Source organism: Hyla sarda, chromosome 1 (assembly GCF_029499605.1).
Source record: "Hyla sarda isolate aHylSar1 chromosome 1, aHylSar1.hap1, whole genome shotgun sequence".
Classification (NCBI taxonomy): Eukaryota; Metazoa; Chordata; class Amphibia; order Anura; family Hylidae; genus Hyla; species Hyla sarda.
Genome location: NC_079189.1, coordinates 525,653,990 through 525,669,032, shown reverse-complemented (window position 1 = coordinate 525,669,032; position 15,043 = coordinate 525,653,990). Strand labels below are relative to the sequence as shown.

The 15,043-nt window shown below is 41.2% G+C and overlaps 1 protein-coding gene across 1 annotated transcript in view; it reads left to right on the top strand.

The window, feature by feature from the left end:
• Positions 1-15,043, top strand: part of ATG10 (autophagy related 10) — a 164,910-nt gene that overhangs the window by 134,110 nt on the left and 15,757 nt on the right. Inside the window, exons 6-7 of the mRNA XM_056539110.1 lie at positions 14,551-14,639; positions 14,853-14,942. Of these exons, the coding sequence (XP_056395085.1) occupies positions 14,551-14,639; positions 14,853-14,940 (177 nt within the window). The 3' untranslated portion in view covers positions 14,941-14,942. The remainder of the gene's footprint in view (positions 1-14,550; positions 14,640-14,852; positions 14,943-15,043) is intronic.

Below are 15,043 nucleotides of genomic sequence, written 5' to 3'. Positions count from 1 at the left end.
TACCTTTTAAGCTATTCATTTGCATCACGTTGCTGAGATGAGTTCTCTGATATTCGCGAATTTCGCGAATATAGCGCTATATATTCGTAATTACGAATATTCATTTATTTATTTATTTTTCTTCACAATACACATCACAGTGATCACCCCTCTCTGCTTCCAGCTTGTGTGGTGTAAAGAAGGCCCTAATACTACTGTGTGAGACTGGCGCGCGAAAATTCGCATATGCGTAAATTCGCATATGCTAATTTTCGCATATGCGAATTTTCGCGGGTGATAATTTTGTATATGCAAATGTTCACATATGTTAATTTTCGCATACGCGAATTTTCGCGTATGCGAAAATAAAACGAGAATATAACGAATATGCGAATATTCGTGAATATATGACGAATATTCGTCCATATATTCGCAAATATTCGCGAATTCGAATATGGCCTATGCCGCTCAACACTAGTAGTTACCTTACTACTGGGGTGACACACTGTAAAAAAAAACCTTCTCATGTAATCTCCTTACTGCTGGCTCAAGTCCTGCAGGAACGCGTGGGAACTGAGTTCCTGCACTTTTTCCACAGCAGGAACACTGTTCGTATTAGCTGTACCAGACCTTGAGTGGAAATCTTGGGTGAGTTCCTACACTTTTTTTCCAGGACTTGAACCCTGGGTGACACACTGTAACAAAGCCCCTCCTCATGTTATCTCCTTACTATTGGAGTGACATACTGTATCAAACCTCCTCTTCATGTAATTTCCAAACTACTGGGGTTACACACTGTAGCAAACCCCCTCCTCATGTAATCCCCTTACTACTGGGGGTGGTGTGGCAGGGTTTTTCTGGATGGGCGGGTGCTTCAGATGCTGGCTAACATTATTGCTGTGGCAGGGTGGCACCCCATGAAGAGTGCGCTCTAGGCAGCTGCCTATTTTGCCTATGGGGCAGAGCCAGCCCTAGTGTGAACAGTACTTTATTAGCCTCCCAGACTGACAGCAAATATTGCCGATAATGTCACTAATAAATCTGACGTAAGATGACAGGTTTAATTAAAAAAAAATGTCCTATCCCGAGTAGCAGACTTTATTATAGAAATATGGGCAAACACACCAGGCACAACTACTACCAAATGTATGGTGCTGTGCCTGGTGAACAATGGGAGGCTGCAGAGCTCCACCAGATGCCACAGGCTCTCTGGTAAACTGATTAGTGGAGTAACCAGGACCTAGACTCTTTTTTAATGGCCTATACTGAGGATAAGCTATCAATATTAATTGAACACCCATGAGAGCTCTTTAATCCCTTTGCCTGCCTGCATCAGCCACTAGAGGAAGCTCACTGCATAGAGACCTATACAGCAAAAATGTAATGATAATCCAGTATGCAGTGAGCTTCCCTTAAAGATGTCCGATTTCTTTTCCAGAATAATTTACAGGAGGTTTTGGGGATTAGGAAAGTACAACTAAGGGTATCCTGACGGGTTGACTGTTTTTCACCGACATAGACAGAGTCAGTTCTCGTATATTATAAATAAAACAGACAGACAGAGCTCCATAGTGTGACACCGTTGTTGCACAAAGGGTTTGGAATAGATGGATATTGCTCTTAACCCAATGGGTTACACTCCCCCAAGTGCAACAATGGATCAAGATGTGGAATATGAATAAGGCGTCAGCAGCCACTCCTTGTCTCGTCAGATATAGCAAAAATAACAATAGAACTCCAAAGTGTGGACGGGATACACGGGCGCTCAACGACCAGGTAGCAGGATAAAATGTTTATTGACCCATAATGCAACGCGTTTCACAGCACAACTGCTGAAGCAGCTGTGCTGTGAAACATGTTGCATTATGGGGGAATTAACATTTTATCCTGCTACCTGGTCGTTGAGCGCCCGTGTACCCCGTCCTCACTTTGGAGTTCTATCGTTATTTTTGCCGTATAGTATAAATGGCACCTCCTACAAAATAAATTATCTCCCGAAACTACTTGAAAAAGGAGCTATTTATGGCCTAGAGTACACAAAGGGAGGAGGTGTGCCTCCATTTATACTCCATAGGATATGTGGTGCATTACTTCCATGCCCTTGGTTGCAAAAGTAGAGAATGATGTTAAAGTTGCATCCTCTGGGCCATTGTTTCCTAACCAGCGTGCCTCCAGCTGTTGCAAAACTACAACTCCCAGCATGCCCGGACAGCCAAAGGCTGTCCGGCATGCTGGGAGTTGTAGTTTTGCAACAGCTGGAGGCACGCTGGTTGGGAGACACTGTGTTAGGACAATCTGAAAGGTCCTGTCCCTGTGTTGAAAGCCCCATAAGTCACCCCAAATTATTAGATTTGGTAAACAATTGAAAGTAATATTAACTGAAAGTTTAGGTGACATTTCCCTTTTGTCCTTATTGTTATATAGTCACTATATAACTTAAATAATAATTTAGGAGAACGAGTGCATGCGGCCTCCAAGTCTGCTGAGCTGTTTAGAGGAACAATAAAATGTGTGAGTCCTGGGAAATGTAAGAAGAAACTAGAAGGGATTTTGAGCTTCTGGTTCTGCTGTGAAGTACTTGACACTCCTCATGAAGCAGCGCTGCACATGCTGAAGTGTGATGTCTGCCATGAGAATGATTATCCTGTTAATGCACATACAGAGCACTCGCTCCTGCCCATGTAGAAGGCCCCGCGGTGTGCTAGGAAAGAATTAGGGCCCATAAAAACAAACCTCTTTTATATAAAGTTACATTAATCTGCACATTCTATGCTGGGAAATGGTGTCTGTCTTCACAGTTATTGAAAGGGGGAACTGGGAAAGTTAAATAACTGAAACGCAGGTCAGAAGGAAAAGTTAACCTGTTGCCCAGTGCAACCAATCAGATCGCTTCTTTCATTTTTGAAATGACCTCTGATAAAGCAGTCTGATAGGTTGCTATGGGCAACAGGTCAACTTTTCCTCAGCACAGGTCTCCCCCACTGTGTTTGGAATGCACTTTTACATATACAGTACATATTTGGCTATGGTTCACTTATATTGAAAAGAATAGTTGAATTTTTGTTCTTCTAAATACATTTTTTTTTTATCAATTGGTGTCAGAAAGTTCTATAGTTTTGTAAATTACATCTGTTTAAAAATCTGAATCCTTTCAGTACTTATCAGCAGCTGTATACTACAGAGGAAGTTGTGTAGGGCTTTTCAGTCTGACCACAGTGCTCTCTGTTGCCACCTGTGTCAGGAACTGTCCAGTTTGCTATGAGGATTTGCTCCTGCTCTGGACAGATCCTGACATGAACAGAGGTGGCAACAGAGAGCACTGTGGTCATGCTGGAAAGAACTGCACAACTTTCTCTGTAGTATACAGGAGCTGAAAAGTACTGGGAGGCTTAAGATTTTTAATAGAGTTATTGTACAAATCTGTATAACTTTCTGGGGCTAGTAGATATGAAAACATTATTTTCCACTGGAGTACCCCTTTCAATAAGGTATATTAATGTATTCATTTACCAAAAGGACAATGTATAGAGCCAGCAGATATAAAAAAGTTAAAAGGATTCTCTAGATTTTGCAATGTCCTTTTGGTAAATGAATACATTAATATACCTTATTGAAAGGGGTACTCCAGTGGAAAATAATATTTTCTTTATGGTTTTGGCATAGATTTTGTGGTGAAATGATTGTCGGTATTACAAAGTTAAATTGGTGGCGCAAAAAACAAGGTGGAAAATTTAAAGTGCTTTGATTTTTAGAAGGTAAGGAGGAAAAAATGAAAGTGCAAAAATGAGAAAACCCGTGGCCCTGAAGGGGATAAAACTGTGAAATCACATGTTTGATCCTTAAATAGCCACAAACTTTTCAATTAACTTTGCATAACATCATAAAACCATAAAAAAGAGAGAGAGGGCCTGTAGAGGGCTAAAACCTAAATATAATATAACTTATTCACACACACACAAGCTAAGTTCAGGTACGCCTTAAAGGTATATTCCAGTGGAAAACAAAAGTTTTCAAGTCAATTGGTACCAAAAATTATACAGATTTGTAAATTACTTCTATTAAGAAATCTTAATCCTTCCAGTACTTATCAGCCGCTGTATACTCCAGAGGAAGTTGTGAGGTTCTTTTTAGTCTGACAATACTTATCAGCTGCTGTATGCTCCACAGGAAGTTGTATAGTTCTTTCCAGTCTGACCACAGTGCTCTCTGCTGACACCTCTGTCCGTGGCAGGAACTGTCCAGAGCAGGAGAGGTTTGTTATGGGGATTTGCTCCTACTCCGGACAGTTCCTGACAGGGACAGAGATGTCAGCAGAGAGCACTGTGAAAAAACAATTTTTATCCAGGGTACGTTGTGCCCTGGGAGACATTTGCTCTGCTGTAGTGTTACCGATAAATGGCTCGAGTCTGCTGTTTGCTAGTAGTCCATAGAGGGGTGTCAAATTCTGATGAAACAATCCCTTTAAAGAACAAAGCACTGGAAATTAAGAGGTCAATTCACACTGCACTATGTAGACCAGTGCTTCCTAACCAGGGTGCCTCCAGCTGTTGCAAAACATTAACTCCCAGCATGCCTAGATAGCCTTTGGCTGTCTGGGCATGCTGGGAGTTGCAGTTTTGCAATAGCTGGAGGCAGCCTGGTTGGGAAACACTGAGTGTGTGAAGAATGGTTATCAGCTCCTCTATGGAATACTATATCATATATTCTGCTTACCTTAAATTCTATATCTATTCAAATACTTTACAGCATGTGGTTGGTTTGATCCTTGAAAAACATTTATGCACAGTGACAGTACGGAGCACCTGCGCTCCCCAGCAGCATCAAGCATTTGGTCTACAAGATGGAGATGTAGTGGTATGAACAGCAGATGGTAGCATAGTCAAACACTTGTAGTTCTGCCGTTTCACTTCCCTGCACGGTCTGTTGTGTTCTTACAGCATAACTTTACCAGCATGTCTATTAAGAGGGTCTAGTAAGGTAGACAAGCTGCGGTGATGAGAACGAATATTAAACATTCTAACCCATTCCTTTCTTGACATCTGATGTCTTGTGTTTTAAAAGAACATTTATAAAAGACACATCCAGATTCTCATGTATAAAGACTAGAAATCTTATTTAGATTTTTTTTTCTTTCTTTTTTTTTTCTTTATTGACACTTAAAGGGGTACTCTGGCCCTAAGACATCTTATCCCCTATCCAAATCATAGGGCATAAGATGTCTGATCGCGGGGGTCCCGCCGCTGATAAACCACCCCCTGCCTTTATTTGTATTATTTGTTAGTTCTCTACCTTGATATTGCTCTGTATTTTCTGCTCAGTCTCACAGACTGTGGAGGGGCGTTACCCAGCAGGCTGTGACATCATCTGAAGTCTTACAGGGGAGAACTTCCTCCCACACTCTACACTGCTACACACATCCCAGAACAGTTAAGTGTGTGAGATTGGCCAAGGCTGCACACATGCCCCTCAGCACTCCAGACTGCATTTCCTGACTTTGGACTTTTGCCAGGCCAGCAGGAGTCCAAAGTCTATGCAAGAGAGGTTGGGGGGGGGGGGGGTTGAATGTGCTCTTAAACACAAAAGAAAAAAAAAAACATAGAAAACTTCTTTTTTTTTAAGCAAGGTACATTAGAAAGATTTTTTTAATTTACCATAATGAGTGTAATAGCAAAAATTAGTTTTAATGAGAGTACCCATTTAAAAAGAGTTATATAATATCCAAAAGCGTATCTGTTATCGGCAGAATAGGGGATAACTGTCAATTGGGGGAGGGGGGTCCGACTGCTGGGAACCCCGCAATCTCACATATGGCCCCCATGGCTCTCCCCATGAATGAACAAGAGCCGACATGCCCTCTTGATGCAACTGTATGGGAGAGCCAGAGATAGAGAGATCGGGTATGTCTGGCTCTCCCATAGAGATGCATAGAGGGGGCATGTCACCACACTGCAGTGTCTGGGTGCCAGGCCAGTTGGACCCCATGATCTGACACTTATCCCCCTCCTGGAGATAGGGGATAGGTTTTTGGATAGTGGACTACCTCTATAACTTTATACTTTTGTTTTAGCGATATCGTGGAAAGTTAGCATGGTGTTTTTGTATATGAGAAAAGGTACAGGTGTTTATAAGGACGTACAGATGAGGCTGCTTTGTGGACCTTTTGTCAGGTTATGGTCTCTCTCCGTATTCTCCAGATCCTCAGCAGAATCCCATTGGCAGCTGCAGCCGAATTTCTGAGCTGGATATTCTTGTGGAATTGCGTGGTGTAAACATAGTCTTATGCTGTCAGGACCATTGTCCAGCATAGCAAGTGTACTCCCTCCCTTGTGATTGCAGCACTGAAAGGGTTAACTGATCCTAGGAGTTGCAGCAGGATGGGAGAACGGTGTGCTGGGTTTCCACTGGGTACGCCCATTTCCTCCCACACTCCAAAAACATACTCGTAGGTGAATTTAGATTGTGAGCCCCAATGGGAACCAGGACCAATTCGAGTGATGACAAGCTGTGTTCAGCACTGCAGAGTATGGGTGTGCTATAGAAAAAAATATTATTATTATTATTGTAATACAGACACCAACAGCATTTGTTAGGTCACAATGATGAAAATATAAATCATGGTACACAGTTCTCAAGGTTGAAAAAAGACCAGAGCCCATCAAGTTCAATCTATATCCCTATTTTGTCCCTACTGTGTTGATCCAGAGGAAGGCAAAAAAAACCTTTATGATGCTGATGCCAATTGCCCCATACCAAGGGAAAAATTCCTTCCAGACTTCAAAAATGGCATCAGAATAAATCCTTGAATGAACATTCTATTTCGATAAATCTTTTATCCATAACCTGTAATTTTATTACTCTCTAGAAACAAGTCCAGGCCCCTTTTGAGCTCTTTTATTGAATTTACCATGGGCACTTTCTCTGGGAGAGAGTTCCACAGTCTTACTTCTCTTACAGTAAAGAACCCCCGTCTGTGCTGGTGTAGAAACCTTCTTTCCTCTAGATGTAGAGGATGTCTCCTTGTTATAGATACAGTCCTGGGTATAAATAGATCAAGAAACAGATCTCTGTACCCCCCCCCCCCCCCCATATGTACGCCCCAAGCCTTCTTTTTTTTCTAAACTAAACAACCCTACCATTACTCTGATAATCTTTCTGGGTACTGTAGTCCTCCCATTCTTCTTATTATTCTAGTTGCCTGTCTTAGAACCCGCTCCGGCTCCACTATATCTTTTTCGTACACTGGTGGCCAATACTGTATGCACAGTATTCCATGTGTGGTCTCAATAGTGATGGTATGGCAGCTGACATTTTGGTCGTGGGTCGGGAACTAGCTAACTTATGGACAACATATGATGCGTATGCTTGTTGTGAGCAGCAGTAGCGGCATCATCATAAGAATACTTGTAATATTGCACTGATAACCCCTTCTATACTATAATCAACATTAACTAGGATGTATACAAGGGAGAGACTGAGAGGTTGGCAGTTTAAAAAAAAAATTTAAACATATTTTACTATATATTTATTAGATCAGTTATGATCAGCATGTGGCATAAGAAGCAATAATAATGGGGTTCTAATGTGTCACTAATTAGGGCTTCAGGGGGTTATTAAGATATTTAACATGGTTTTCCTAAGAAAGGTATATTGGTCTGTCTTGTGGGGCAACCTAACCTCAGAAAATTGCTTAGTACTTCTTGCCAGGCCTGCTGGATTTATAAATATTGATCACCGTTTATTTAATCTCCATGCTCGTATACTGTTGTTCCTTTTATCCAATTGCACTTGCCTATAGCCCCCATTCATTTTCACTCATGTTGTGGCTATAACTTGGTTACAATATAGTACATTCGACTTCAGATGTGAAATCGTCACAAATTTTTGAGAAAGTCTTTTGGTCGTTCAAAGATGTGCGGCTTTTTCTCAATACTCTCTCCATGCAGGTCACTTTTAAGCATAACTTATATACAACAAGTTATGTAATCTATATGAACAAGTTGACTCCAGCTATGAGCAAGCTTAGAAGATAAGGGCTTGTTCACATTGACGTCTAGCTCTGTTTAGTCAGGTCAGTTAGTAAAATCTGTTTAAGCCTTTTCCAAATGGATGTAAAAGGATCCCATTGATGTCAATGGGATTGTTTTTTAGTCATTTGTCTCAGTTTGGTTTCTATTCTGTTTTTTTTTTGTTTGTTTTTTTGACAGGAAAAAAGATTGTGCATGCAGTATTTTTTTCCCCTAAAAAAAAAAAAAGGAAAGAGAAATAAAAAAAAAATAACATGTAAACAAAAATAAACATAAATATATCTGGTACCGCCACATAGATAGTTGTTTTAGATAGTGTGCATTTTATATATTGTATGAATTGCTTAGCATACCTTGGACTCATTACTCCTCAATGTATTATTACATTGCTTCACGGCTTTGTCGAGGGCATATGAGCTGTATCTTACATGTCGTTTTGTTTGATTGTTTTATGTTTATTGTATTGACTTGTACTTTAAAACTCCTAATAAAAAGTATTGAACCAGAATTAGGGTGCATTCTCACCATGTTTTGAAGATACGGAAGCAGGAATTGGCCCGTATCTCATTAATTTCAATGAGCCGACCGGAGTCAGATAGTGACTCCAGTCGGCTAATTTTTTACCCCGTATCTGGTTTTGTGATCAGACCTAAAACATACCACGGTTTCAGGTCCGGTCAGAAAACCAGATACGGGGGAAAAATGAGCCAACTGGAGTCACTATATGACTCCGTTCAGCTCATTGAAATGAATGAGATACGGGCCGGGTCCATTTTTCATCCCCCCCCAGGATCCGGTTCCTGTACCTTCAAATCGTAATGTGAACAGAGCCTTAGACAATTATTTCAGATTCAAATTAATATAAATTGTGCATCACTTTTATAAATTATATAATGAACTATAGATGGTTATAAGAACAACAGATTACATGCATGGAATGATAAATCCCTCCCCAATGTCACAGGAAAGGTCACTATATTTCCCCAAGGTACCTGTTGTATGTGGATTCAGCTCCAGTGAAAACATATCTAATGTTGTGAAGCTGTGTCAGTTATGATGAATCAAGGAGATCTCTTTCAAAATTTATCTTGCCAAGTCCTATTTTTAGCCCTGTGTTTTTATAGAGGCCTTTCATCCCTTTTCTGGGTCAAGGTTTTTTATACCAGTCCAGAGCACCACAGGTGCTGGAGACAGCTTATTGCTTGATTGCCTGTTATCAATAGCTGTGATTGTCTGTTGTGTGAGGTAACACTTTTAAGGTTTGTTTTGTAGAGCGGTCAGTGGTAAGGACAAGTTCACGGTGTGTAGTTAGTGTTTAGACAAGCAGGTTTGGTTTTGTTTGTGCCAGTGTGAATACCCCTGTATATTTTGTTTGGACAATAATAAGCAGGTGAAGCTTTGCATTTGAACTGTGTGACTGTCTCTGACGTTTTATGCGGTTTGCTCATCTCTACCGAGCTAAATACCCTCAGGTGACATATAACTACTTATGATGGTGAATGTACTTTTACCATAGTAGCGGGTAGACTGGTAAGTCTTAAAGGGGGAACTGCAGCAAAAAGTTACTATCCACTCTATGAGAGTGCCAAAGAGACCTACTTGCTGTACTCTGCATCTTCAGCACTCCCATAGAAATTAATGGAGCACGTGCCATCCCCAGCACATGCTCCTTTTTCAAGTGCCTGGGTCTGTGCAGGAGATTGCGGGGGCCCCGTTGGTCTGACCCCCCCCCCCCCCCCCCCCGCTATCAGACACTTATCCCCTATCCTGTGGAAAGGGGATAAGTTACTTTTCCCTGCAGTACCCCTTTAAGCTATAAAGATGTTAATACATTTTCATGGTATATTTAGGGTGTATTAGACCCTCCATATAAGACCAATGATTCTATGAAGTTCTACAACATAGTGAAAAATGCACAATAAAAAAAAAGAGAGCTAAACTTATAGGATTATAGATATATAGGATTATAATATATATAGAATTGAGTAGTAGATCTGTAACGCCTTTTTATAGCATAGCAGACAGTAGTCATGGACAGAAGTGAGGAATTGGCAGATGCGGTGGAAAAACTGGCACTTTATTCATGTCACTTGTGGTGCTTGATAAATCTGTCATATTTCTTATTTTTCGTGTCGCTTATGTCGTTCATCTTTTGTTGCTTTATGCTGATTCCTCATCCGATTCTTTATTTTGATGTCTATTATCATAAATCATAAAAATATGGCACAGAAGAAAACAAATCAGATAGCAGAACATAGTTTTTGTAGGTCATACATTTTCCACAGGCAAGCCAATAACTCAATGCTTTTGTTGAAATAGAGCAGAGCATCATTCCGGGCACACTGCGGCACTCTGCTACAGTGGATAGGAATTTATCAGTGTTCAGCCATCTCTAGACATACTTCTCTCTAATGCTAGGACTGTCACTGCTTGGCATGCTATTAAGTTTCCTTCAAGAAATACAGTATGGCTAGAGACTCTGTTTTGTCACTACTGACCCAACAACACATCAGCACTTTATATAAAGTGATAGAATAGAGATATGCCCTTAAAGCTCTCCAATGTGATGTTTCACCTTCGATCACTGTTGACTATATAGACATCAAATGTAAGTCTGTCCCCCTGAGTACCCATTGAGGTTAGAATATATTCCTTTAAAAGAAAACTCCAGCCAAATAAAATTACCTTCATATAGCTGCACATGTTAAAGTTATATTACTTTGCAATATACAAGTATAATCTTTGCTGAGCACATACTCTGTTTCTCTCAGCTTTTCCTCCAGGCAGAAAGTCCAGTAGATCTTAGCACACATGATGACTAGTGTCTACAGTAAACGACACATTACACACACATTACTCCCTTCTCAGCTGAGAGAGCGATGCCTCAGTGTGCCGTGTGTGTTAGTCTCTGATTGGTTGAGATGCACAAACCTCCCTTATCTATATGCACTGCTCACTCTCTGAAGGAAACTCCCTCCTGCAGCTTACACGGAAAACAAGTTCAGGGGCTCATGGTTTGTGTAGTTTTTTTTGTTTATGGGGTCCGATTTTGATGCCTTGTAGAGTCATGTTGAGCATATACAATATATAGATAGATAGATAGATACCATGGCCATGTAAATGTGTAATATTCATCAGAACCAACTAGTTTGATGGCTGGTAATTTCCTTAGGAATTGGGCTCAAGAATTAAAATTCCTCCCCAAAGCCATTAACAAAACAGAATGCCCCTACATTCTATAAAGGAAGACGCTTGTTCACATAAGAAATTATTCTAAGAACAGTAATGCATTGCGGCCTCTCCTATAGAGATGAATGGAGGGGGCATGTTTTGACCAGCTGACGTGCTGGGTACGAAACTCGCCTTAGCAGAGCCCACTGCTGGGACCCCTTGCGATCAGACATTTCTTACACTGGACATGTTCTTTAAAGGGGTACTCCGCCCCTAGCATCTTATCCCCTATCTTTTGACGGGCAATACAGGGGCCGCAGCATCGTTACGTCACGGCCCGCCCCCTCAATACAAGTCTATGGGAAGGGGCGTGGTGGCCATCACGCCCCCTCCCATAGACTTGCATTAAGGGGTTGGGCCGTAACGTCATGAGGGGGCGGAGCCCCTGTATCGCCGTTCATTACGCACAGAGCGAGTGTGCTCTGTGCAGTAATGATAGCGGGGTGCCGCAGCGGAGATCCCGGGGGTCCCCAGCAGCGGGACCCCGGCGATCTGACATCTTATCCCCTATCCTTTGGATAGGGGATAAGATGTCTGGGGGCGGAGTACCCCTTTAATGCTCAAATTGCTTTAAACAACAGATCAGAGATCCAATGGATACATCAGTGTTTTCCAAACAGTGTGCAGTAGAGTACTGCAGAGGAGTTTTAAATTATAACAAACCATCTTCTGAGAAGTCTCATTTAAGTTCATTTGTTGTTTGAATCTTTCTTTTTAAGGCTAAAAACAGTAAGATGAATGAATTTTTTCTCTCGTCTCCCTGCAGTACAATGCAGTAGTCTCAGCATAGTACAAGTGTGGCCTCTAGTGGTTACATCAGCCAATAACTACCAGGGAGGAATTAGTGCCGAATGTTTTGAAACTTAGCATGCCATGGATTTGGCATTTTACAGATAATGTATAGCGTAGACTCTTTCCTGAATATTGACTGGTGGGTTCACATTGTTATTCAATGGAGCTTATCTGTGGGTCTTCAAGCACAGAATCCACGACAATGATGAACATGCTGCAGACATTAAAAAGATTCCTCACTGATTTTTTTCTCAAGCATGTAAATGGTAATATAATAGCTCATTCGTATGTATTTATGGTGGAATGTTAGTGGATTAATCCAGATTTAGCCTTGGAAATGGCAGCATGTGAACATAGAACTGGCACAGGTATCACTACATTTGTGGCAGAGCTGTGGGATCAGATAATGGCCAAAGGTTTCAGGAGTCAGACCTACAAAGATCAGGTTATTATCGGGACAGCTTGACAACAGAAGGGGTTGTCTTGCTGCCATGCTTAGATTTGCAGATAGCTGATAAGGAGATAAAAAAAATTATAACTTTCTCTTAAATGGGCACTGTCAGATACAACAACTTTTGATATGTTCTAAAGCATGTATAACCAATAGGTTTTGCAATACTGAAAAAGCCAGTCAAACAATTGCCCCCTACCTGCTTGGACAAATACTAGTCCTGGTGTGTCCATGCATCATTACCTATGTCATGGACACACTTCCTTGATTGACAGCTGTGAACGCAGGGCTCACAGCTAGAGGAAAAATCCTCCCACTGTCAGCTTGTTTCCCGCTACTGTCAGTGAGGACAAGCTGGGAGTTGTAGTTTTGCTAATGCTAGGGGAGATGTGAGCAGACAGCATACTGAGGGAGGGGGCGGAGACCTGCACAGTGAGGCCACGCCCCCTCCCTTTGAGAGGAATTTAGACTAGTGAGCTAAATTAAAAGTGTAACAAAAAAAAAAAAGGTGCTAGACACTAAATGAGATGTACATTAGATGTACATGGTCAGGATTAGGTACTGAGTGATATATATAAAAAATGTTTTTTTGTTGGATCTGACGGGTACGCTTTAAGTGATGGTTGTTTGCAAAGTTCTAAGATCATGTTTTCTTTCCAAGCCCAAGAGTTGTAGAGGCCATGCTGAGCTTCAGAATGCATGCCTCCTACCTTTCACATCCTCCCTGTTTGGTTTCAGCACTGAGCCTTGTATATAAATCATGCAGGGCAGAGTGGGGTGGCAGAGGGAGGAAACATCCATGCCACAGCTCATCACTGCTTCTTTTACTTTCTTCGGCTACCTAGTAGATCCATACGTGAATCGAGCAGCTTGGTGGGTGTGCTGAGCAGCGAGGAGAGTCGGGTCTCCATTCATGCAATTGCAGGGTGTCCTAGCAGTTGGATCCCTGCTAGAAGTTGTCTAGTCTCTGCAACATGTCAGTAGTTTTCTATAATGATAGTTATGCTTTAAAGGAGGATACCCAGTCTTTTTGTTGTCTATAAGCAAAGCTGTATTAATAAGACTAATGTTAGATTGGTGGTGATCCAAGATACTGAGAAATGTACAGTGGTCCCTCAAGTTACAATATTAATAGGTTCCAGGACGACCATTGTATGTTGAAACCATTGTATGTTGAGACCATAACTCTATGGAAACCTGGTAATTGGTTCTGAAGCCCCAAAATGTAATCTAAAAATAGGAAAAAGTGAGGATTAAAGAAAAATAAGTAGATAAGTAATACAGATAAAGCAAGTCCGCACATATAAAAGTAAGAAAGATCTGCTGGGAGCTGTAAATCACTGTCTATATCAGTGTTTTCCAATCAGGGTGCCTCCAGCTGATGAGAAACTACAACTCCCAGCATGCCCGGACAGCCTTTGGCTGTCCGGGCATGCTGGGAGTTGTAGTTTTGCAACAGCTGGAGGCACCCTCGTAGGGAAACACTGGTCTATGTAGAAGACGGAGGCTTCTTCAGGGTCCTGTACAGTACACGCAATGTCCTAAAAAAGTAAAATGAAGCCGCCCTTACTTGGTGTCCAAAGGAGCAGCTAACCCTGGCACAGGTAAAGAGTAGTACAGAACATGTAATACCTCCCTGTACTGTAGGGGGCGCTACCAGACAGGAATTCAGTGCATGCGCTTCAGTACTACATGCACGCACTAACACAGAGGTTTTACCAGTGAAATGCCCATTCTGATTGGTCGGTTCTTCCAGCCATTGACATGTTTCGCAGATCTGGACTGTCTGTAGCATTGTATGTTGAGTCTGGTTTCAAGTTACGATGGTCCAGAAAAGACCATCATATGTTGAAACTATTGTATGTTGAGGCCATTGTAAGTTGAGGGATCACTGTATACATTTGGAAAATAATCCAAATGTTGTCACTGTGCTTGTGCCTATCCATGCATCACATATTGATAGGATTCTGACATATACATGCCACGGATGGTACGTTTGTGGTATGAACCAGGCCTTAGATGAATGAAAACATTTTATATGTTATAAGCAGTAAATGTCTTCTTTTCCCTTAGGAGCATCCAATTCTCGGACAGCCATTTTTTGCACTTCATCCTTGCCGAACCAATGAATTCATGTCATCTATACAAGGGAGCACAGACAGGTGAGAGCCACATTTTACACTGTACAAGAAACATACCAAGCCACTGATGTTATTCCAATATTTTCTGCTTATAGCATCACAAATGCCGATGTTAATACGTTTACCTATGTGTGAGTTACAATAGACTCATACTGCAGCTACTGACTTATATATTGCATGTGAGGACACTATTAGTGACAGCAGTTTACTTAATAACTTTTTTTTTTTTTTAAGAGAGGGAAACTACATCATTTCATGGCTAAGTACAGTGGGACCTGTGGTCGGATTGTCTTTACCATTAAGTTATGGAAAAATGGTGTAAAGGTAAAAAAAAAAAAATTTTTATACTTATTTTGCTCAGTTCTGATAAGTACCGACTGCCCTTCCCATGTGTAGGCTCCAGAAATAAAATAAAAATAAAAAAA